General features: G+C 54.3%; 1 protein-coding gene across 9 annotated transcripts in view; it reads left to right on the top strand.

Annotated features, from left to right (window-relative positions):
- Positions 1-17,214, top strand: part of KMT2C (lysine methyltransferase 2C) — a 288,474-nt gene extending 271,260 nt beyond the window's left edge. For 8 of the 9 annotated variants that reach the window (XM_039230732.1, XM_039230740.1, XM_039230739.1 and 5 more), the window contains 13 exons: positions 446-624; positions 771-907; positions 1,696-1,945; positions 2,906-3,045; positions 3,694-3,801; positions 5,129-6,248; positions 7,050-7,186; positions 8,399-8,541; positions 8,810-8,978; positions 12,692-12,808; positions 13,141-13,214; positions 13,462-13,570; positions 15,246-17,214. In XM_039230732.1, coding sequence (XP_039086663.1) covers positions 446-624; positions 771-907; positions 1,696-1,945; positions 2,906-3,045; positions 3,694-3,801; positions 5,129-6,248; positions 7,050-7,186; positions 8,399-8,541; positions 8,810-8,978; positions 12,692-12,808; positions 13,141-13,214; positions 13,462-13,570; positions 15,246-15,338 — 2,776 coding nt within the window. In that variant the 3' untranslated portion in view covers positions 15,339-17,214. The remainder of the gene's footprint in view (positions 1-445; positions 625-770; positions 908-1,695; positions 1,946-2,905; positions 3,046-3,693; positions 3,802-5,128; positions 6,249-7,049; positions 7,187-8,398; positions 8,542-8,809; positions 8,979-12,691; positions 12,809-13,140; positions 13,215-13,461; positions 13,571-15,245) is intronic. The other variant, XM_039230735.1, reaches the window with a different exon arrangement.
- Positions 17,215-24,958: the final 7,744 nt, after the last annotated feature.

Genomic DNA, 24,958 nt, shown 5'->3' with positions numbered 1-24,958 from the left:
CCCCCGAGTTCCCACTACGAGCATCGGCACAGCGGGCTCTGCGGGGGCGCCCGTGGGGCACGCGGGATGGCTCTTTCCTCTCCTGCCGCAGACTGCTCCCATGGCCCCATTGACCTCGAACTTGGCAGAGTTGTGTGTTCCTCCTCCTCCTGCCGTGTTATGATCTACACATTATCGTTTGTGGGCAGGTCTTTAAACTTAGATGCTGGAGCTTTAGTCAGAAGGAAATCTATTTAAGTTGTTTAATAGTTGAATGTATTTCTTATATCTTTTTCTCAGGTTTCTCGTTTGGCCCCAAACCTATTCATTGCCACCTTCTATTCTGCCCTTTATCCAAAGGACCCTCTCAGTCTTGTTCACAGATGGGGCTGAGTTGGTGCAGGAAGCCCCCGCCCCCTTGGGGGGGTTTGCACGTGTCGACATGTTGTGTTTGTTCTCCTGTCAGGATCCAGGAGCACGGTGGAGACCGGGACACTCCGGACAGTTTTGTTCCCTCGTCCTCTCCTGAGAGTGTGGTTGGGATGGAAGTGAGCAGGTACCCCGACCTGTCGCTGGTCAAGGAGGAGCCTCCCGAGCCTGTGCCGTCCCCCATCATTCCGATTCTCCCCAGCAGTGCTGGGAAAGGTAGGGACACGCTCGCCCCGCCGTTCCTCCTCACAGCGTGCCAGTTTGCTGAGGTGCGTGTTCTGGTTCTGAAGAGCCATTAACACTCAATCCATCTTTCCTTCCTTCCCCCCTTCCTTCTTTCCCCCCCCCCCCCCCCCCCCAAGGTTTGGAGTCTAGAAGGAATGACATCAAGACTGAGCCTGGCACTTTATTTTTCACACCCCCTTTTGGTTCTTCTCCAAATGGTCCCAGATCGGGTCTTATATCTGTGGCCATCACTCTGCACCCGACGGCTGCTGAGGTGAGGATGACACGGCCTTCTCACACTGGGAATGATGTCCCCATCTCCAGAGGGGTGTCGGGGGCTTCCAGCACGGCGTGTGCAGCAGGGCCACAGCGACAGAAGTTCCGGCGTACGTGTCGGGTCCCTAGTGACTGTGGATACTGGGCTGCTCCCGGGCACCGCAGCAGGCAGGCAGGAAGCGCGGGCACCGGAGACAGAGGCCCTTCCTCAGCTGCTTGTAGGGAATGAGGCCGTGTGAGTGTTCAGGAAGCCGCTGCCGCTGTCATGTACTACCCACTTGCTGAGAATCTCTCTCCCTCTCTCCATTCTGGGAGGATGTTGGTAACTGAGCTGATAGCCCAGTGATAGGCCATGTTGGCCGTCAACAGAACTCAGCATTGGTGTGACAGCGCCCATCCTTGTGGGCTGTCATGGAGCTGGGCAGAGACCACGCTCTGGAAGTTTCTGCCTAGCCGTGAAAACTGACGAGGTTTAGCTCCCTCCCGGCGGTGGTGTGTGGTGCCCCGCCTGTCACAGAGGAAGGGAGCTGCTTGAGTCCAGTGCTCGTGCAGATGCTGAACATTGAATGGGATCCCTGGGTGAGGATTTGTTTTGGAAGCTCTATGGAGATCCTGGTCCATTAAAACAATCCTTTCTTCCTGGGACTCTTCAGTCTAAATAAAGGAGGGGGGGGTTTCCTGCGCCGGACGCATCCTGCAGATGGCAGTCACCGAAGGGGGCAGTGGCTTCCGTGGCTCGCTCTTGCCCTCACTGGGGGTAACACAGTGTTTACACCTCTGTTTTAGAACATTAGCAGCGTTGTGGCCGCGTTTTCCGACCTTCTCCACGTCCGAATCCCTAACAGCTATGAGGTCAGCAACGCTCCGGAGGTCCCATCCGTGGGCTTGGTCAGTAGCCACAGAGTAAACCCAGGTTTGGAGTGTCGACAGCATCTGTTTCTTCGTGGGCCTCCGCCAGGATCTGCGAACCCTCCCCGATTAGCCGGCTCGTACCGGCTGAAGCCGCCCAGCGCGCCCTTCCGTCCGGCGAGCGACGGTGAGCAGCCCTGTGCGTCGGGAGCCCGAGTTCACCCTTAATTCCCAAGTGAAGCGTGTTCTCCTTAAAATGCCCTTTAGTTTTCATCCAGTGACAGGTCACGGGTCAGCATGTAGTCCTGGGTGAATTCCCCGTCGGCGGCGCTCCGGCATCCACCGTGTGCTGGCCTCAGCGCTCCGGGGTGGACATCCTGTCACGCTGTCACCAGCAGGCGCTGAAACGCCGGCTCCCCGAGTGCTTGCCGCCCCAGCCGCCCCTTCCTGTCGCACTCGCGGCCGGGGTCTGCACCGCGCCCCCTCCTCCTTCCGCACCGCCCTCCCCTCCCCTTCCTCCCGTCAGGCCTCTTCTGTGGCCGTGCTGCCCCCCCCCACACCTTGTCTGTCTCCAGCCTGGCCCCACCCTGCCCCCACCGCCTGGCAGCTGCCATGTGGACCTCCTCCGGGAGCGCTTCCCGCCAGTGGCCCCTGAGAGGTTGTCGAACTCCCAGCTGCCACCTGCTTGCCCCCCACTCGTGTCCCCTGCTCTCCCTTCCTGCCGCAAGCCCTGCATGAGCGCTGTGCCCAGACTCCCCACCACGTGTTCGCTGGGGCCCCGGGACCCTGCTCGCCCGCCGTGACTTCCCACGTCACGCTTGCTTAGACGTGTACCCGTACCTCTTCAGCTTGCATAGAACATTTTTTATCGTCTCACCCCTCCAGCAAAAGTGGTAACTCCCTCTGCCCACTTTGCACGCATGGTGGGTCACTTCCCTCTCGTGTTCGCACGTTCAAGCAGTTTCCCAGCTGCTTGAGAGCACGTGTGCTCCGTGCCGTGCCTATGACACGTGCCCGGTGACAGTTAGTAAGGAGTGGTAGCAGGGAAGCTCCGTGAGCCATGCTGCGAGCTGGTACAGTTTTACACCTTGTGCCACGTTGCGCCATGGGTCACCTTCAGTCACTGATGAAAGACTTACACGTTTAGGTCTCTCTGGATATAAGGACGCTACACACGCTGTCGCAGAAGGCGCGGCCCTCAGACCACAGTGGTGCTGTCACTGCAAAGTGGTGATTCTTGGAAGCGGCGTGAGGAAGTCTTTCAGAGATCTGGCCTTTGCCAACAAGGTACCTGGGCGTTCCTCCTCCGACCCCGCCGCCCGCCTCTGCTGAGAGTGCCCTGCATGCCGCTCTTTCACTCATGTGTCCCGAGAGTCCACAGTGGTGGCCCCATGGCGCACACGTTCTGGGAGGCAGCTCAGCTGGACTGGGCCTGCCCCAGGCGGAAGCCAAGTAGCTGCCGTGGACCAGTCCGTTGGGTGTCGTGAGAACAACGTATTTCTAAAGAGCGAAATATGGAAAATCGAGTTTTTGTAAATTTATTTTCTCTTTGGCCAAATTTTTAGATGCCAGGTATTGGTGTGTAGTTACTTCTTTTACTTTTAGGACAGAGAGCTATTTTCACTCTTTATTTTTTTATTTCTGAGAGAGAGAGAGAGAGAGCGCACATGAGTGGCAGATAGAAAGAGAGAGGGAGTCAGAATCCGAAGCAGACTCCAGGCTCTGAGCTGTCAGCACAGAGCTGACGTGGGGCTCAGACTCACGAGCAGTGAAATCTTGAATGATCTGAGCCGAAGCTGGACGCCCAATCAACAGAGCCACCCAGGCACCCTTACTTTCACTTCGAACACAGCATAAAAACCAACAAGGTATAGATCTTGTTTTTATGAAAGTTTGATTTGCTGAGATCCTTACACCTTTCTCTTTGCTTTTCAGGATTCCCGAGAAAGCCCCCACAGAGTGGAGAAGGACATTGTCTTCTGTAGTAATAACTGCTTCGTTCTTTATGCCTCAACCACACAAGCAAAAAACTCAGAAAGCAAGGTAAAATTAGGCTAGTGTCTGTTAGTGAGCAGTATACAGTGAGTGACTTCTGTGCTTTGGGCTTAGGTTAACGAACAGAATAGGCTCATAGCTCTCTTGGGTGCAGGAAGTGGAGGGAGAGGTGCTGCGCGCAGGGGAAGGGCGGCCCGTGCTGCAGTTGCTCGGAAACCCCGCTTCTGTGACAAGAGGGGAGAAGGCTTGAATTCTGTCTTGAAAGTTCAGAATTAACTAAAACGCTAATAGTAACACAGTCTTTAATTTTACTTATTTAATTAAAAATATCTTAATTTCATTCACAATAGTGATGACCACTTGTATTGATCTTACCCCGACGGAAAAACCTGCTCATTGACACACAGTGGGGAGGGCTGTGCTCGGGGCGGGGTGGGGATGGCCTCCTTCACCTGAGTCTGTGGGGCCGATGCTGGGAAGTCTTTAGTCATTTGTGCGGAAGGAAGCCTTCCCCCTGGAGATGCCGACAGTCCTTCCTCCCTGCAGATCACTGCTCTGCTGTCTTTCCTGGAAGAAGGTTCTGGAGACTCTTATTTTCATAATAAGCAGTAGTCTCCAGTATAATGAAATCAAGCTCTGTATCAAATAGGTTTAGACTTGAAATTAAAATATGTCAGCCTCTATAAGAGAAGGAATTGGCTTTTTACCAGATAATTTTTAAATTTGGTGTCCTGTTTCTGCCTGCTCCGGGAATCATGGGAGGTGTGTCTCCTCAGATGGTTGGTTGTGGGGCGGGGGGGGGGGGGAGGAGGGGAGAGCCCCCTGGGTTGGGGTTTTTGAGTTGGTGAGACTCTGTTCCCGGGAGAAGGTCCTGGGACGTCTCTCTGAGCTCACCTCTCCCGGCAGCAGGGTCGGAGCGGGGCAGTGTGGGGAAGTTACGTGTGGTGTACGGTGCAGGGCGCGCGGGAGGCCCGGCTGCCCTGCATTCACATCTGTGCCAGTCAGCTCAGCCTAAGGTCAGCGTCAGGAAGCTCGGAGAGTGGGGGGAGGCTCGGAGGGGGTCATGTTCCCACGTCCTTACTTGGTTTAACGGAAACTGCCGCTCCATCGTACGGGTTCAACTAGCGAGCCCTCTTCCGTGTGGTTTTCTGTCTCCTGGTCAGACAGCAGTGTCCAGGAAGGTGCAGGAGCAGAATGTTCTCCAGGGGTCATGGCTTTGTCCAGCGGGCCTGGGGAGGGACCCCAGCACCGTCCTGTCTCTCATCAGCATCCTCAGAGTTGACCCTCACCCTGCCCCCCAGGCCCAGACCCTGTGAAGGCGGCTGCTCGGCTTCCTGCCCTAGAAACCGCTCTTTCTTTCCCCCTTTCTGTGCAGGAGCCTGCTCCCCTGTTGCCACAGTCGCCTGTAAGAGAGACGCCTTCAAAAGCGTTTCACCAGTACAGCAACAACACCTCCACCCTGGACGTGCACCGCCTCCCGCAGTTCCAGGAGGAGGCGTCTCCCCCTGCGTCACCCCCCATCACTTTCCCTCCGGCCTTCGAAGCGGCCAAAGTGGAGGCAAAGCCAGATGAGCTCAAGGTAACAGTCAAGTTAAAGCCTCGGCTCAGAACTGTCCATGGTGGGTTTGAGGACTGCAGGCCGATCAGTAAGAAGTGGAGGGGGATGAAATGGAAGAAGTGGAGCATTCACATTGTCATCCCCAAGGGGACGTTCAAGCCCCCCTGTGAGGATGAAATTGATGAATTCCTGAAGAAGCTGGGCACTTCCCTTAAACCCGACCCCGTGCCCAGAGACTATCGGAAGTGCTGCTTCTGTCACGAGGAAGGTGATGGGTTGACCGACGGACCGGCCAGACTGCTCAACCTTGACCTGGACGTGTGGGTCCACCTGAACTGTGCGCTCTGGTCCACGGAGGTGTACGAGACCCAGGCCGGGGCCTTGATAAACGTGGAGCTGGCGCTGAGGAGGGGCCTGCAGATGAAGTGTGTCTTCTGTCACAAGATGGGCGCCACCAGCGGTTGTCACCGGTTTCGGTGCACCAACATTTACCACTTCACTTGCGCCATTAAAGCACAATGCATGTTTTTCAAGGACAAGACGATGCTGTGTCCCATGCACAAACCGAAGGGGATCCACGAGCAGGAGCTGAGCTACTTTGCGGTCTTCAGGCGGGTCTATGTCCAGCGCGACGAGGTGCGGCAGATCGCCAGCATCGTGCAGCGCGGGGAGCGGGACCACACCTTCCGCGTGGGCAGCCTCATCTTCCACACGATCGGCCAGCTGCTGCCGCAGCAGATGCAGGCCTTCCACTCCCCCAAGGCGCTCTTCCCCGTGGGCTACGAGGCCAGCCGCCTGTACTGGAGCACCCGCTACGCCAACCGCCGCTGCCGCTACCTGTGCTCCATCGAGGAGAAGGAGGGCCGCCCCGTGTTCGTCATCAGGATCGTGGAGCAGGGCCACGAGGACCTTGTCCTCAGTGACTCGTCCCCTAAAGGTAACGTCGTGTTGGTGTGACCCGGCGCGCTCGCTTCAGATCTCACGAGCACGGGCGTGGCTTTTCGTCCATACCCGCTGTCTTCGCCGTGCTGCCCGCGGCCCTCGCTGGGCCGCCTCGGGGTCAGAGTAGCTATTTGAACACACAGTCGATAAACCAGCGAGTGCCGGTTGTGTTTGCATGGGGCCCCTCCTGAGTCGGGGCACCCTGGGCACGCGGCCTTGGGGGAGGGCTGGCAGATAACGAGCGTGTTTGGAGTGAGGCGTTAGACACTTAATTTTGACCGTAGCGTTAAACCTAAGCGGTCATTTTACTGAGGCAGAACGCACTGAGAATTGCTTTTTTTTCCTTAAGTTCAGCAATTTTTTAAAAAATGTATGAAAATGCCCTGAAGATAATTCCAATGGAAATACCAATTTCCTATTTTAATTGAAATCTGAGAGAAAAGAATTGTTATTTATATACACTAATTGGACTGATCATTTAAAAATGTAGAGTTATGTGCCTGGTATGAAGATGAATTAATTTCTTGCATGAATTTGTTACGTTGAACTTTCTTTCCTCTTTCACTCTTTAATTTCCTAAATGTGACCCATTCTTCCACCCAAATTTCATCAAGTCTTCCACATAAGCTGCCTCCAGACAGGCGTGTGGTGCCAGGCTTCACAAGGAAACCGACGTCCCAGAGCCTCAGTCTATTTGGCCCCTGCTTTCCGACTTTATCCTGTTTTCCTCTCTGTTTAGCGGAGAGCACGTTTGTCGTAAACTGTTTTGTTCCTTGTTTGTTTTGGCTACGTGTAGGTGTTTGGGATAAAATTTTGGAGCCCGTGGCGTGTGTGAGAAAACAGTCTGAAATGCTCCAGCTCTTTCCGGCGTATTTGAAGGGAGAAGACCTGTTTGGGCTAACGGTGTCCGCGGTGGTGCGGATCGCAGAGTCCGTGAGTATCTTGGGTGATGTGGGCGTCAGCTCGCCTCTCTGCGCGTGCTGTTCCCGGTGGGACCGTTGTACCGCGAGCCGTCCCAGTCCCGATCTTGGAGCTCGTGCTCTGTCCATGCACTTGCTCTCTTTGCGTCTCTCAAGGCACCTGTGACACATCCACACGGTCAGCGACGGGACCATGAGGTGGCTCACAGGTGTCCGGTTCTCTTTGTGGGTGACGGCAAGGCCGGGCAAGGACGCGGAACCGCTGTTTCGTCTTGGGGCGGTGCTGGGTGCGGTGGGGGCCCTTGTCCCCTCTGCTCCTTCGCGTTTTCCTGCACTCGGGGAATGTTGGTGTGTCCGGCCCCTTCCTGCCCCCACGTGAGGGCCGTTCGCCAGAGGACAGTTGGATTACAAGGGCACCAGGTCGCCTCTGACATCTCTTTGCCATCTCTTAGGATTACAGGCATGTTGGCCAGTGAGTCTGCACGGTGCTTTTAGGAAACTGTGTGATTATAAGGCAGTATTTTCAATAAGAAAAAGTCATCGATGGGTCATGGCTTTTGTTTTGGTTGTGGTTTTGGTTTTTTGGAGAAGTAGAGGATGTCCCAGAAGCCACTGAGTTATATGCCCACCTTCTTGCTTCCGTAGAGCCCTGCCTAAATGATACGTGTTTTTTTAGGTCTGTAGAGAAATATGCTCACAAGTGATACAATCTAGAAAATACTGTTAACATAAAATTATTTTACTAGTAAATTTCTGAGGTTACCACCTACACCCTCAGGGAGTTAAGTGTGATAACCTCGCGGAAGCGAGAAATCAAGAAAGACCATACACAATGTTGTTTGTATTTACATTTTAAATTCCACACAAAGATACAGAAGTTGAAAGAACAAGGTTGTGAAGTAGTCCGCTCCCCACGCACGGGCCGGCGTGATTGGAGCCTAGAATCCGGCACACGTGTTGGCCGCCACGGGCTTGTCCCATGGGTTAATTTTTGGCGGGGGGAGTGCTTGCCAGGGGTTCCTAAGTTCTGCAGTCTGTGCATCAGTATCGAAGCAGACCTGAGTGCTGCTGGTGCCTGTCACCTAAGGAGAAGACCATTTTGTGACCCGGGCACGTGCCGACGAGGCGTTGCCACAGACGCTCGGGCCGGGCCACCCTCTGGCCGCCTCACCGCACCCTGCGGGCTCCAGCGATGCATGATCCTTGCGTCTCTGCTCCTTTGCAGCTACCCGGGGTTGAGGCGTGTGAGAACTACACCTTCCGCTACGGCCGCAACCCCCTCATGGAGCTCCCGCTGGCCGTCAACCCCACCGGCTGCGCCCGCTCGGAACCTAAAATGAGTGCCCATGTCAAGAGGTTTGTGTTAAGGTATTTTGTTTTAACTTCACATAGTACAGCCCAGGGTTTCTAGGCGCATTAGTGGTTTTCGTGCTTGATCTGTGTGCTGCTTACAAACCCTGCTGTCTGCGGCTGTGTCCGTGCCCCCTGCGTCCGAGAACCCGCCGTGTGGCTCCGCTAGGCGGCTTTCCGTGTGCGTTCTCGTGGCCGAGAACTGGAGCCGACTGGCCTTGGGCGTTTTCGGAGATGTCTTCAGTTCTCCTTTCGTTTCTCCCCGTTGACGCGCCGCCGCGTGCAGACCTCACACCCTGAACAGCACCAGCACCTCCAAGTCCTTCCAGAGCACGGTCACCGGCGAGCTGAGCGCCCCCTACAGCAAGCAGTTCGTGCACTCCAAGTCCTCGCAGTACCGCAGGATGAAGACCGAGTGGAAGTCCAACGTGTACCTGGCCCGCTCCCGCATCCAGGTGAGGGCGTGGGGGGGTGGGGGAGGTCGCTCCCGCATCCAGGTGAGGGCACGGGCCTCTTGCAGGGGAGGACATGTGCCACATACTGTAGGACTTACACCCTCACAGTCCGCTTAGAACGTATTCTTGGTAACACTCGGGGCCCAATGTGTCTCTGGGAGCACAACCCTCCCCCCCCCCCCCCCCCGATGGAAAGGCCCCCAGAGTCCACATCTTTGCATCTGCACGAAAGCTCGTGGGAGGCAGGAGGCACCTTAGTTTGCACGTACGCATCTGTGCACAACTTGCCAGAGCTGTTCTAGGTTCTCGTGAAAAATACACACAAGAATGTCTCTGACAGTGCTCAGTGTGGGGAGTTCTCTTCGGGGAGAGACTGGAATACATTCCAGATTGGGCTCTCTGGGGCAGAGCACGTGCATCGTCATCTCCAGTCCATCCTTGCGGAGTCGCCTGCTCAGCCGCTCCCCTGAGGGACCCCAGGGTGGAATCCAAAGCCCACGCTGCGCGGTGGCCACAGTGCGCCCCGATCTGGAGCATCGTCACTTGTGGGGCCTGTCCCCTCAGGAGAGCTCCACGGTTCCGTGCTCTGGCCCTGCACCCTGTCACCCACCTCCCGGTCCCACCCGCGCCCAGTGTGAGCTCTTCAAGATAGCAGTCTGGCCCGCATTCCGTTGTCTAGGCTCATTTGGATTCTTATTCCTTTGTTGGGACGTTTTTCCTGATCTCCGGAAGATTTTAGGGTCTTGTTGTTCTTGATTTTTGGACATTTTACAAAAATTGTGCCTAGCTGTGGGTCTTTTTTTTTTTTCCCCCGTTTTCCTTACTTGGCCTGGAACCTGTGGCCTTCCGTCAGGGGAATGCTTATTAATTCTTATGCAAGTTCCTGCCTCTGTTTCTTTCAAACACCTGTAGACAGATACTGGGCTGTGAGATCTGGGATCTGTCAGCGTGGAGCCCGGATTAGCAGCGCCCCTGGGACCTCTGAGTCCTCCCAGTCTGGCCCCTGAGGGGCCCAGGTGCCCGGACGGGCCCTTCTGTCTGTACAGAACCCTCCTCCGTCTAGTGTCCTGTAGCTTCTGCTCTATCTGCTGGTCTTCCTTTTTGTATTAACAAAAAATTGCGTAAGAGCCCTTTCTGCTCTTGATCTCTTTATTTGATACTTTGTTTTCAGATTACAAATACACTACTTTTCTGCGGTTGCGTCAAGATCGATCGGAGCCCTTCCAATCCCTTGCGAACCCAGTGGTCCCCTGCGGGTGGTGGGTCCTTTCCATTTGAAATGTTCCCAGGTAGCTCGTTCGCTCCTTACCATTCCTCAGCGTCCTAACCATGCAGGCGCATCTGGGCCCGGATGTGCCAGTGGGATCCGCCACCCACGCTGGCTGCAGCATCAGTTTCTCTCTAATGTAAAGTTTTGTGATGTCAAAGAGCTATAGTTAATTAAACTGTCCCACAACTGATAAACGTTTGTTTATAGTTTTCCCCAAAATGGCTTTGCCATCAACATCTTGTACCAAATACCCCCACACATTGATAGATTCACGCCTTTGGAGAATATTCCCAAAAGGAAGAGGACTGTATAAAAGTACATGTACTTTTCACCTTAGTAGACTTTGCTGGTTTTCTGAAAAGGCTGTAAATGCACGTTTCTTCCGATGCCTGGGAAACCGTCTCCCCCCTCCCCCGCCACGCCACCCCTGTAGCGCCACAGCCCCCACACTTCTGCCTGAGGCCCCTGCCTTAACCGCACTTTCTAGCTGCTGATGAATGAGCAGCTTTTGCATGTTCACCATTTGGATTTGCTCTTCTATAAATTACATGTTCCTCCTCTGTCCATTTCCCAGTCTGTAAGAACTTGTGCTAAGAGAGCAGTTCTCCTATAAAGCATCCTTTGCCTACTAGGAAATATGGCTTCTTTTTTCTTTAAAAACTTTTTAATTTTGAGGGGCACCTGGGTGCCTCAGTCAGCTGAGTGTCCGACTCTTGATTTCAGCTCAGGTTGTGATCTACAGTTCATGAGTTCGAGCCCCATGTCAAGCTCCGTGCTGACCGTGTGGAGCCTGCATGGATTCTCTTTCTCCCTCTCTCTCTCTATTCCTCCATCACTTGTGTGTGTGCACATGCTCACTCTCTCGCTCTCAGTAAATAAAAATAACCTTTGTAATTTTTGCATAGACATATATACTTTTCTATAGCTTCTGGTCTTGGTAAAGACAACAGACCATGTTGTATATTTGATTTCTTGGGTTTCTATAGTTTAGAGCTTTTATTTTTTTCTGTTTGATACAATTTTATTTTCTTCCATTGAGCAACTAGTTGAAGCACCATTTAGTAAATAGTCCTCCCGTGTTATGCTGAATTACGATACTGCCATACTGCTCTACAATAGTATATGTTAAGTTTTCACATATGTGTGCATCTACTTGGATTCTCCGTTCTTTTTCATTGATCTCCATCCTTTTTTTTTTTTAAGTTTGTTTATTTTGAGAGAGAGTGCAAGTGGGGGAGGCACAGAGAGAGTGCGGGGGAGAGAGAGAATCCCAGGCAAGCTCTGTGCTGTCAGCGCAGAGCCCGGACTCAGGGCTCGATCTCTCAGTCAGATCATGACCTGAGTGGAAATCCGGAGTCTAATGCTCAGCCGGCTGAGCCCCCAGGCGCCCCTCCCTGTCTGCCTTCCCTCCCAACTCTGTTGATCCCTATACAGGTTACTTCTTGTTCTGATTCATTCACCTCGGATCTGGAATCGGACAGATAAATTGCATACTTTTTTTTTCCACCAAAGATAATTCGTACACTGAGGTGTCTAAGGCACCCGGTGCCGTGTGCCCCACGTGGTGCTGGGTGTCGCTGCCCCTGGGGACCCTCCCGGTTAGCACATGCTCTTCCTACTCGGATCTGCTGGCTTCCGGCCAGTCTGAGCTGAGAAGGCAGAGACTCACATTGGGACAAGAAAATATCAGATATTCATGGCAGTTGCCCGTGCTTCCTTCAGTGTGTCATTTTTCCCGAATTTGCAGTGCTGAAAACCTGCAACAGCACGTGTGGAAGGTGATGCGTTAGGCCCCTGCCTGGACTCTGTAAGCTGCCAAACCAAAGACTTGAGCCAGTGCAGATTCCTGTACGTTTCTCAGGACTCAGAGCTTTAGGGGAGAAGAGTCCCTTTCAGAAGAACCTCATTTCTTTGCAACTTTTCTGGTGCTTAGAGCAGCTTTTCCTGCCTCTCATTTTGGCTCTGGCTTCCAGGAACTCCTCGCCAGACCTGCAACCTGACTAGAGTATTAATAATCAGCCCCGTTCCCGATTTGTTGACTTTGCTGTCCTGTACGTGTCCTTTTAGAAATAGTAACAGGATAAAATAAATCCCAGAAGTTTTGGCAAGTTTAGTTGGTGGAGACTCAGCATGAATAACACGGAAGGTGAGGTGGTCCCGGCAGAGTGAGGGCCGTTAGCGGTACGACTTTGTAAATGGGCCCTAAGAATTTCCCGTAAGGAAGATGCAAGACGAGGTAGTAAGGGCGCTGCTCTGAGTGGTAGGAGCGTCTCAGACGACTGTGTATTCAGCAGAGAAGAACATGTGAGTTCCGGTGAGAGCCAGCACTGCACTTGGGGTGTGGCCTTTGCAGGGCAGGAAATGATTGATTGGTGCCCAAGGAGTTGAAGTGATTTTTGAGGTACGTATGCCCACACTTTCCTTTTTTTTTTTTTAAATGCAGGGGCTGGGCCTGTACGCTGCCAGGGACATCGAGAAGCACACCATGGTCATCGAGTACATCGGGACTATCATTCGAAATGAAGTTGCCAACAGGAAAGAGAAGCTGTATGAGTCTCAGGTGCGTGCCATCCCCGCTCTGTCCCCGTGCGGAGAGCTGGGGCGGCCCCACGCTGCTGCCCCGCGGCGTGCCCCCCTGAACACGAGGCCCGTGTGCGCGTGTTTCCGCGGGCGGCCGTCTGTCTTCCCTCACTCGCTGCCGGCACGGGCACACCTGTAGCTCAGCGAGCCTGGCGTGGCCGCCCGGCCGCCCATGCCCGGTCACAGCAGAGAAACGTGCCTGCTGAGCGGGTGAACCCGCGGGGGCGCCTCGGGCCGCGCCTCCGTTTCCTTCCGACCCGCCTTCCTGCGGTGAGCGTCCGCGCAGACGAGTTCCCGACCTTCCTCTTGCAGAACCGGGGCGTATACATGTTCCGCATGGACAACGACCACGTGATTGACGCCACACTCACCGGAGGGCCTGCCAGGTGAGGCCCGGCGTCCGGCCTGCGAGGTCCCGCTCCGGGGCCCCTGTGCGCGTGCCGGCCCCCACGCCGAGGGTTCAGGGCAGAGGAGTTCGGGAGGGAATTTGCATTCAAAATCGTGTAATTGTTCTGTGCTGTTAGTGGGCAGGTGGCTAAGTAATTAGCAGAAAGTTTTCCCTAAGAACTGAAAGTTTTAGAGCTGCCTCCAGCCGGTTCGTAATTAACAGTTTTCTGAAACGGCGGCTTTCAGATACATCAACCACTCGTGTGCGCCGAACTGTGTGGCGGAAGTGGTGACTTTTGAGAGGGGACACAAAATTATCATCAGCTCCAACCGGAGGATCCAGAAAGGAGAGGAGGTAAGAGCGCCCATTGCGCCTGCTCTGTTCTGCTCCCCACACCGAGCTCCTGCTTTGAACAGTCAGCTCGGCCTGTTCTTTTCCAAAGCCTTTCTTGCCGGAGAAATTCTCCTCGGGGTGGGTCGAGGGGCCACCCTGTCGCGTCACCCAAGGACGTCCAGGCGCCACCTTCCTCCTCAGGGAGGCACGGGAGTGTTTGGTGCCGGCCCCTCCCCAGTGCCTCGTGCTGTGCCCCCGGCCCCCCGGCCCCCCGGCCCCCGCCTCACCCAGCTGGCACCTCTACCCGCGTCCTACCCCGTTGGTCTCGGTTGGGCAGTGTCCCTCCTCCAGGATTTTACCTGTCACCGAACTGATGTTTGAGAATACGGGATTGGGGCCTCTGGTCTCCGGGGACATTGTGGTTCACGTGAGGTCACCGTGAGGCTGGAGGGGGGGCCAATTTGGGGACAGCATGTGGGTCCGGATTGCAAAACTTCACACTTAGGATCGATACGAGCTTATAGGCTTTTCTCAACAGATTTTCAGGCAGTTTGGCTCTTTTGTATTTTTTATTTCTTCAAAGTGCTGGATGCTGCACTTGACGTTTGTTTCTTTGGTCTCACAGACGCCTTTCACCTGTTACGGTTACGGCTGGTCTAGCGCACTCACGGGTTTCCGGAGCCCACAATTCAGGGGCTCCTGCGAACGCTGAGCCCCGTGGGTTTCTGGGAGGCCCCCTGCTGGGGGTTCGGGGCCTGCGCGTTTCCATGTTGTTGGAACCCCCCACCCCAGCCCTTTGAATAGAGCTATGGGGTTATTTTTGTAGTTTTTCGGAATTCCCTTTTTCAAGTCAAGTGTTTACCCAAGGCCCATCGTGCGTTTCGAAGTATCTTGATGAGTAAATAAGAGGAAGCTTGTGAAAACCTGGCACGGAGGCCCCGTGATCTCCAGGCCCGCCCCTCCCCTTCCTGCCCGAGTAATCTCGAGGGGGTCGCTCAGCCTTTCTGAGCCCCCACTTCGTTTTGTGTAATGCGGAGAAGGTCTCCTTGAAGGACCCGTGAGGCCCCGGTCAGAGGTACTGGGTAGTTGGGCTGCTGAGGGAGGCTGCTGTGTGAGTACCGCCGTCTCCCCTTTCGTGTCCCAGGAGGCCGTGGCGATGAGCGCCTCGCTTTGGGGTGTGTTGAATGAGGGGGGCCTCGGAGGGTGTGGGTCCTCCCTTCTGGCTGGGCCGTGCGGGGTCCCATGTAGCAGGGGAGCCATGAGCCACGGGGTCGTGTGGACCCCCACCTACCTGATGGCGGGGCTGGTCCCGGTCGTGAGCGGTAATCCGGTCTCCCCGAGTGGGGGGGAGGGTGACGAGGTGTGCCGGCAGGGACGGGTCATCCCGGCCTGATGATGGGAGGGGGAGGGGGGACGGTGGGGGCCCCGCGGAGCTGTGGAAACACGCCGCTCTCCAGCCCGCCTTCCCGTCCTGGGGGGCTCGGCGCACAGGTGCAGCCGTTGATTTCCCTGTCCCCTGGGGCCCCAGGTGGACTGTTCCCGGCCCCCCCACTCCCCAGGTGGACTTGTCCCCACCCCCCCCACCCCCCCAGCTTCCCGGGGCCCCAGGCAGGTGTCCTGTCCCCGCCGCACTGCTGGCGGGAGGTCGAGGCGGACGCAGGTGCCCCCCCTCACGCCGTGTCTCTGCCGCGGGCAGCTGTGCTACGACTACAAGTTCGACTTCGAGGACGACCAGCACAAGATTCCGTGTCACTGCGGGGCTGTGAACTGCCGGAAGTGGATGAACTGAACGCATTCGTCGCCGGTCGGCGGGCGGCTCGTCCCCACGAAGAAGCGATTCGACGCGCCGTGTGACTTCTGCAGACAGAAGGAGATTTCCGTTTTCTGTTGTGTGACTTTTTGCAACTAGCTCCTGGGAGTCCCGGCTTCCGCGGCGGCCCCTGGGGCGGGAGCCGCTCCGGGGCGGCCCGGACGGTCCAGCACTTTTGTTTTCTGCTTTCTCTTCCCTTCCTCCTCCTTCCCGTGGGCGGGTTTTGTTTCGTTCTGTTTTGTTTTGTTTTCAAGTCTCACCGAGGAGAAACTGACTGGGGCGCAGAGCCGCGGGCTGCCGGGCCCCGGGGGGGCTTCCTATGAATGTAAGACTGAAATCACCAGCGAAAGGGAGATTCGTCCAAAGTGCTGGCCACGGCCTTATCTGAAGAAGGGGCGGGCCCTCTCGTGTAGGAGTTTCTAAGTAACGTAGACACCACTGAACAAGGAATGTACTGAACCGACTTCCTTAGGGCAGAGCTAAGGGGCGATAACTTGCACTAAATACACTTAATTACTTGATTCCATGAGTCAGTTTATTGTAGTTTTTGATTTCTGTAAAATAAGAGAAACTTTTTGTATTTATTATTGAATAAGTGAATGAAGCTATTTTTAAATAAAAGTTAGAAGAAAGCCAAGCTGCTGCTGTTACCTGCAGAACTAACAAACTCTGTTACTTTGTACAAATGTGTAAATATTTTGAGAAGAAAAAAAATACAGTATAAAAATAGTATTGACCAAATGCTACCAGGCTCCGCAGCAGCTCGGGTGCTTATAAACTGTTCACGGGGGTGTTACAGTACAACGTTGTGTTGTTAAATACGCCATGGTAATTCTGTAATAACCAAAATTTCAACCTAGAGTATTTGGGGTTTTTTGGAAACTACGGTCTATTAGTACTCAATTGTTTTATACACCTTCCGATAGAACGGAGTGTGGGCTGTGACTCCAACTTTTATAGCTGTTTTGGTAATTTAAACTAATGTTTTCATATTCTCTTGTTGCATCCCTACTTCTTCAGGTTTTTTTGTGCTTACAATTTGTGATAACTGTGAATAACTGCTTCGAGACACACCCAGATGGAAGCTGAACTTTTTCTTCAGCGAAAGTAGTTTTGATTAGAACTTCGTTTCAAGCCACAGAGAATCATGTAGACATACTAGGTCATGTAGCAGGGCTCCAGTCTAACTCTCTAGCCTTCTATTTAACACAGACATTTGAAAAGGAAAAAAAAAAAAAAAAAAAAAAGATCCGATCACGCTTGCGGCTGCAGGACCCGGGCCAATAGGGTTTTGGAAGATGTAATTTTAAAACGTGTTTGTATGAACTGTTTGTTTACATTTCTTTAATAAAACACACACACACACACACACACACACACACACACACTGTTTTGTGTTTGCTTGTAGAAATTTAATCAGCATTTTGAACCAGGTTAGCTTTTTTTTTTGTACTTAAAATTCTGGTACTGACACTTCACAGGCTAAGTATAAATGAAGTTTCTGTGTGCACAATTCAAGTGGGCTGTAAACTTGGAACACCAGTGATGCAGTTCGGAACTTGTAATGTATATGGCATGATGTATTTTTATCCTACAAAATAAATCAATTGTATATATTTTTCTCTTGATAAATAGCTGTATGAAATTTGTTTCTTGAATATTTTTCTTCTCTTGTACAATATTCTGACATCATACCAGTATTTGTCCTACCGGGTTTTTGTTTTCTGTTCTGTATAATAGTACCTAATGTTGGCAAAAATTGAATTTTTTGAAGTATACAGAGTGTTATGGGTTTTGGAATTTGTGGACACAGATTTAGAAGATCACCATTTACAAATAAAATATTTTACATCTATAAAGCCGCCTGCCTCTGTGTCGGCCCCGCCCGTGACCCGCCTGGAGCTGCGAGCTGACCGGTGCCAGAGCCGCTCTTTCCAGACACGAAGTGTGTGCGTGAGTCCGTAGCTCATTCCGAACGGAGACCGCCTTCCTGAGGTCGGGAACTGGGCTTTCTCCTTAGGGTGCCGGCGGCGGCCGGGTTACAGCATATCCGCGGTGCCCTCTTCCCTTGTTTGAAGTCCATTTTGTTTGTTAAACTCAGTCCTTAGATCTGTTTTTTTTGAGGCAGCTCCTTCAGGTTTATCCTGTGTGGTCGAGACTTGATTTCTGTCGTATTGAATGTATTTAACATTTAAGGGGGTTGCTGAAATTAAAATAGCTCAGAATCCCCCTCGCGATTTCTAAAACCGGTTTTTAGCTCGCGCTTCATGAATAACCTAAAATAACAAGCTTTTATATATACTGCGTGGTTTCAGTAGAGATTCTCAAAGCACTTATCTGACAAAAAGGTTTTAAAAATACTCTATTGCACGTCCCGTTTGCGAAACTGCTGTTCGGCTGGGGCCGGGGTGCTCCCCGTCTGCTGGGGGGCCGGGGTGCTCCCCGTCTGCGCCGGAGGCTGGGGCTGTGGCTTCTCGGGCTTGGTGCTGGATCTGTAACCACCAGACACGGAGGAGGAGGAAGACTTGGGTCCTGTCTCAGCCCGGGACCTGCGCTCTGCTGGAGGGGGTCCAGCCTGGTCACGGCCAGGCCCGGAGAGGCACCGGTGGTCATTGCAGCCGGTGGGTCCCACGTGGCCGTGGTTCCCCAGGGAATGGGGCCCTGGGCGGGGGGACGTGGATCTTAGGGGGAAACGCAGCATAGGCAGCTGGTGGCCACCTGGTGCCCCAGCCTTGCGAGAGTCCCCTTGCGGTGGCCCCAGAGGCAAGGGTGGGGGTGGGAGCTGGGCCCTGCCCCCCGGGGTGGACACGACTGACGTGTCAGCTGCCGCAGAAGCCTGCGCCCTGGGACCACGCGCTCACTGCAGTTACGACGCACCTGGAAGGCCCCGGGACACGAAGGAGGTGGCCGTGGGCCCCGGCGTCCCTGAGCTTGTATTCCGGTTAGGGAGACAAATGGCCACGTCTGAGATGGAAAGCCCAGCGTGGGGGGCTGGGGACAGGGGTGCGGGAGGCCACACGGAGCTCTGTGAGGCGGAGGCCGGCGTGCAGGGTGCAGATGAGGGCAGTGGGAGCCACTGGAGCCAGTGCCGTGACTGCCCCTCGGAAGGGGGCTCTGCAGTGACAGCCGATGGTGGCCGTGCGGGCAGTACGCTCACGCGGGGAGGCCACTTTCCAGAAAGACCTGCTCAGCTCTTTGGAGGTGCAGCCCCTTCTCTGCGCCCCTGCCCCTCCCGGCCCCCCTCCTGTCACCAAGCGGGCCCCACTTCTCTGGCTGCAGCTGTTTCTCGTCTCGGGTGACACCGTTGGCCATCGTCCCTCTGCAGCCCCAGCCTTCGTGCGCCTCCACCCGGTGCTTTCCCCGTCTTTCCGCGTCAATCGTTCCCTGAAAGCGCCCCTCCCCGCCCCCCCCATCCTTTAACTGGAAAAGGGTGCGTGTTACGAACCCATTGACCCCCTCTGACAGCTCCGTTCCGGGGGCGCTCAGGTATGGGTGCCCCGACCCCACGGCCAGCGTCCCAGGTGGTCCCGCCAGCCACCAGCGACGGAGGACTGGAGCAAGTTAGGGACACCCAGTCGGCCACCTGCGTGTGCCCCGGCGTCCCTTGTGCTTGTGTTTGGAGAGTCCAGGGTCCAGGACGCGGGGGGTCGCCCAGGAGGGTCTGTGTGAGAGGACGAGAGACCCGAATGTGACCTCCACGAGGCGCGGCCACTTGGTGAGCATGTTTCTGCCGGGAAGGAGCGCCCCGCGTCTCCGGGCAAAGCTGTAGGACGGGCAGCGGGGGCCCCGAGTTCATGACGCGGCCACGGCTCCTGTGGGCACGTGGCGTCCCTGACAGTGTCACCTCGTTCCTGGCCCGACGGCTCTGGCGGCACTGGCTCTCATCTGCCCGAAGGACCAGAACTTCGGGGACCCAGGTCCCGACTCCAGCCCGCCGCCGGCCGCCACGCTCCGGGGCCGCCGCTCGCTTCCCCCTCCCGGACCTCTGTTTCCACCCCAGGGCCTGTGGCCGCCCGGTCTCCGCTGTGGCCGGGACCCTCCTCCCCAGACCGACCGTCCGCGCACCCTCCCGGCCCTGCCCGCCTCTCTCCCCCCGCAGCAAGGCCTGAACCCAGTTCTTCCTGCGACCGCAGAGACGTGGAAACATTTCCCCCTTTTCTTGCCACGGCAGCCTGGCTCCCCTCGCCCCTCCAAGCAGGTGGCCCAGCGCCCGGGCCCTGGGTCCCCGCCCCCCGCTGCCCCACCCCCGCTCTGCCCCCTCGAAGGCCCGGGGCCTCCCGTCCCGCCTGGAGCTGCGGGCACCGCTGGCCGTGCCCCCGGGTCCCCCGTGCCCCGCACACGCGTGTCCGCCCCCCGCACCCATCCCGCCCTCCCGGACTCGGGCTCTGTGTCCTCTTGTGAAAAACTCAAAAAATGCTCTTTGGTTTCTGTGTGTTTTGACACAGGCACTTCCTACTTCGGTTTCACTCGCCCGTGTCACTGACCCAGCGCTCCGAGGGCGGGGCCAGCGGGGACGGAGGAGGAGCTGCCGTGTCCAGACGCTGACCCTGGGGGCCCGGCCTCGGCCAGCGTCCCCTCCCCGCTCTCTGGGGCTGGAGCGGCCCTGCCGGCGGGACCAGCACCTCTGGTGGCTCCCTGGCCCCTGGGCCCGGGCAGCGGCTCCTCCCCTCGCCCCTCGGGCTCTCCTTGGTGACCCCCCCACCGTCACATCACTCCTCATAGTGTAAGTTAATACCACACCGTGTAAAACATTTGCTGATCTGTGATTCAAATATCCACATTTGGGGCACCTGGGGGCTCAGTCGGTTAAGCGTCTGACTTCAGCTCAGGTCATGATCTCACATTTTGTGGGTTCGAGCCCCTCGTCAGGCTCTGTGCCGACAGCGGGGAGCCTGGAGCCTGTTTCCGATTCTGTGTCTCCCTCCCTCTCCACCCCTCCCCTGCTCATGCTCTGTCTCATTTTCTCTGTCTTTCAAAAATGAATAAACATTAAAAAAATTTTTAAATATGTAAAATATCCATATTTATTCTTAAGACCAAACAAAAGGAAGAAGAGAAAACAAAAAGGAAAACCCTAGATGTTTAGGTAGATCACGTATTTTTCTTGTGAGGGGTGCTGGTCAGGCAATGCTTTCAGATACGTACCTGATGTTAACATCTTACTTACTGGGACTTTTGTCAAAACTCAGAAAGTGACATTGGTTCATGACTAACTTACAGACACTGCTCTGAAACCACCAATTTCTCCTCAGTGCCCTTTTTCTGTTCCGGGATCCATTCCGGGACACCACGTTGCATTTGATGTTTCCTTAGTCTGTGCCGTGTGACAGTCACTCAAATTTACCTTGTTTTCAGGACCTTGACAGTTTCAGCAGATAGCGTCATTCCTCACGATATTAAAATTGTCCTTTAAAATATTTAGTGCACTGAGTATACGTGTGTAATAGCTGGTTTTAATATCATTGTCTGCTGATTCTATCATCTCTTTTCATTTCTGGGCCCATTTTATTCATTGATCTTTTACTCCTGGTAACAGGTCACGTTTCCTTGCCTTCTCCAGGTCGGGTAATTTTTCTTGGATTCCAGAATGTGTGTTTTTGTGTTGTGGAGTGCTGGATTGTGTTGTGTTCCTTCAAAGAGTGTTAGGCTGCCGTCTGGTGGCAGTGATCTGAGAATCGCTTTCCTCCTTTCAAAGCTTGCTCTTTAATTATTTTCATGGTGAGCCTGGTTTAGCCCCAGCTCTGAGGTTTGGCCCTTTGAGGGAACATACTGGATGCCTGGGTATTCCCCGAGGGGGCCGCACTCCGTGTGATCTGCTTCCCCAGCACTCGCTCTCTCCTTGGACTTGTCTCTGGCACAGTCTGTTGGAGTCACGCTGTCCCTGTAGACACACGGGTACACAGCCAGGCTCTGGCGGAGACCCTGTGTGGGCTTCTGGACCCTTCACGTGCCGCTGCTGTGGCCTCCCCACACTGTGCTCTCAGTTCTCCAGGACCACCAGCCCCTTCTGGAGTGCGCCCCCACCCCCTTGCTCCCCCCCAGCAGACCGGAAGCCGTCTCTGGGTGAACAGCCAGGATGAGTCCAGGCTCACCGCGCTCCTCGGGACGCGTTCCTGCGGTCCCCGCCAGCCCGTGTCTACAGTCGTGTGTGTGTATTCCTGCCTTTCCAGGAGGACAGGCCCAGGTCCCGTCGTCCCTTTTGGACAGAAGCAGAACTTTTCTCATTTCTTTTTGATTTGAAATGTCCCTTTCGGTCACATTCTCTTTCCTTTCAAGACATCATGTATCTGTCTCTTCACCTGTGTTTTGTTTTCTTCATTTCTCCATTTGTTTTTTTTTACATTTCTAATGCCTGAGTTCTGTCACATTTCTGAGTTACCACGTTCTACTCTCTGTCATCATTTCCTGTACCTTAGCGTCCTTTGCCTTGTTTGGAAGAGCGTGTGACAGTTTTGTTCGGCTCTGTGAGCTTGTCTTTCTGGCGTGCTTCGTTCTGGCTTCCCCTTGTTGCCTCAACTCTTTTCTTCTTTCCCCTACTTGAAGCGGCGGTCACGGGACTGGGGCCGGGACTCCATCTGCCACAGTTGGGGTGAACAGTGCCTGCAGCTGCGCTGCCGGGGTGGGCGCCGTCTGAATGCCTACAACCCAGAGCAGCACAGTGACAGAACTGAGTGTCTCTTCCAAAAATCAAAAGGTTCGAGTGTAAGTGGAGAGGAGGAACCACAGTAGCTGAGCTAAGGGATGAGTGAGTGGGTTGTCGTGAGGGAAACCCACTACGACAGGAACACCTCACAGGAGGATCAGAGCGATGACTCTGTCTCTTAGCTCGATTATTCCAGAAGCCCAAAAGGGTGGAGTCCTGTGTCACTGAGCTCACTCCTGCCGTTGGAACCTGACCAGGTGGAATAGAAGCCTGCGAAGGTGAGTGGCCTCGCCCTGGGAGACGTCTTCAGAGGATGTGATGAAGGACTGGGTAGTTGTTAATGACTGCGTGGGATTCCAGTAACGTGCCAGCATCTTAGGACTCTTGCGGTGGTGTTGCTGTGACACGGGGACCTGTGGCTGGAGATGGGGTAAACTGGTATCGCGATGATAAGCTGCAATGTATGGATTTGCTCTTTATCCCCCTTTCCACCTGGAGCTCCTAAAACCCTTGGAACTTCCAGCGATGAGAGCGATAAAAGTGTCTGTCACGTTAACGAGGGGACTGTGGGAAGGCAGCGGAGCGCAAGGGCTGGTGCCAGGGCCGCTCTCAGTCCCACGCCTCTGACCCCCAGGGAAGGCAGGAAGTTGGAGGTTGGATTGGATCAATGATTTCATCATTCGCGCCTCGGTAATGAAGCCTCCATAAAATCCTAACGGGATGGGACACACAGAGCTTCGAGGTTCGTGAAGGCGAGCAGGTGCTGGGAGAGGGCCCCCCCCCCCCGCCCGCAGGGCACAGAAGCTTGGTGACCTTTCCCGACGCCTTGCCCTCCCTCCAGCTCTCTTCTTTTGGGGTGTTCATCTGTATCCTTTATTGTGTCCTTTTAGAATAAACCAAAACATCAGCGAACTGTTTCCCTGAGTTCTGAGAGTCCTTCTAGCAAATTAATTGATCCCCAAGGAAGGGGTCATGGGAACCTCCAGTCGCGGCTGGTCGGTCAGAAGCACAGGTGACCTGGACCAGGGACGGGCTGCTGAGGGGGTGCGGGCTGCTCTGTGGGACCGAGCCCTGTGGGTCTGACACTGTCTCCTGGTAGAATGATGTTGGAGTGGAATTGGAGGCTACCCGGCAGGTGACCCAGAGAATCGCTGCGGGGAGGGAGCTCCACACATCTGGCGACCGCGGTGTCCCAAGTGAAGTAGGAAAGGAGGCTCATGGGACAGAGCAGCCGGGGGAGAGCTGGCTTTTCGCTCCACGGGAGGTAGGTAGACCACCAGCAGGGCTTTTCTAACATAGATTCCGCCCCCCCCCCCCCCACGTACGCAGCTGTGTGCAGTGCTCGTCCACGAGCCTCTGGTGCTCAGTTGAGGATTTTGTCCTCCTGACCTCGCAGGAGGGGCGTCCATCCGGGCAGCCTTCGCGCCCCAGTGGAGGTGCTGGCGGCCGGTTCCTGCCGGGACGCCTGGGTCCGCTGCCTTCCCTGCTGCCCCAGGTGGCCTCTTTCCTTCCTCTCCCCCCCTCCCCCCCCACCGCGCCCCTGCTCGGATTTAGTCCTTCCCAGTGGCTCCTCCTCCTCGGCCTGGGGCCCTGACCTCGCAGCCCCGGCGGGAAGCAGCAAGAGCTGAGAACACCCTGCCGGTCTCCTTGCCGAGCTGACTCACAAACTAGATTTCCGGAAGATGCTCGGTGCCAGTTTTGGCTTCTCTTTCTTTGGGATCCGCCGGGGGCTCAGTTGTGTTGTGCCCTCTGCTTTCTTCCCCACGAGCGTCAGGGACAGGTCTTGTGGCTGTTATCTTACCACGTTTTATCTTAGAGATTGTGAAGCTGCCTTTGAAAACGTCCCTGTTGGGCCTGGTTAGACTGGTCGCTCTGATTGTTCGTGGGCAGCAGCAGCCTTGCTGGCCCTTTCCCTGGAACCCCTGGGTCGGTGCGTGTTTCCAGATGTTTTCATGGGTGCGCAGCGGCGTCTGAGCGTGGTGGTTCTGCACTTCCCTCGTGACCGTGACACGTAACACCTTTTCATATGGGGACCCCTTATCCATCTTTGGCAAATGGTCTGTTCTGGCATTTTGCACATTTCTAAATTGGGTTGTCTTTTTATTGAACTTTAAGCACTATTCATACACTCGATACAAATGTGCGGCTTACCTTCCATTTTTTCAATAGAATCTTGAGCAGAAACTTTTAATTTCGATGAAGTCCATTTCATTAATCCTTTATGACTAGCTTGTTTAATGAGTGAAGAAATCTTTGCCTACCCTAAAGTTGTGAAGACAAATTGCAGTTTCCTCTAAAAGCTTTAGTTTGAGTTCTTCTGTCAGATTGCATTTTTGTCCATAAGCATATATAATTCAGCACCATTGGTTACAAAGATATTTCTTTCCATAATGCGAATTGTATTGGCTACTTTGCAGAAAGTTGCCTATATTCATGGGAATCTATTTTTGTCCCATCCATCAACTCATTATCCATAAGCCAGTATCACCATCAGTCTTGAAATGTGCAAGTCCTCCAACATTATTCTTTTCAAATTTATTTTTACAGGTTTCTTTTGGCCACTCTTACACCTTTGCATTTCCATGTAAATTTAAAATTAGATTGTGAACTTCTATAGAAGGCTTACTAGGATTGTAGGTGTTTGGTAGATCAAACTGTGAGGAGAATAAACATCATAACATTTTCTAGTCCATGAATATAGTATAGTTCTCTATTTAGGTTTTCTTTCAGCAGTGTTTTGCACTTTCCATTATACAGGTCTTATACTAGTTTTCACATTTTTATGTTATTGTAATTACTATTATTTCCTTCCTCCCTCCCTCCGCACCTCCCTCCCTCCCTTCCTTTTAAATAGTTTATATCAAGTTGGTTTCCATATAACACACAGTACTCATCCCCACAAGTGCCCTCCTCTGTGCCCATCATCCCATTTCCCCTCTCCCCACCCCCATCACCC

The sequence above is a fragment of the Hyaena hyaena genome, unplaced genomic scaffold (genome assembly GCF_003009895.1).
Source record: "Hyaena hyaena isolate Hyena2069 unplaced genomic scaffold, ASM300989v1 scaffold_50, whole genome shotgun sequence".
In the NCBI taxonomy this organism is placed as follows: domain Eukaryota; kingdom Metazoa; phylum Chordata; class Mammalia; order Carnivora; family Hyaenidae; genus Hyaena; species Hyaena hyaena.
The sequence above is the reverse complement of the archived record's forward strand: the minus strand, read 5'-3'. Positions and strand labels throughout refer to the sequence as shown.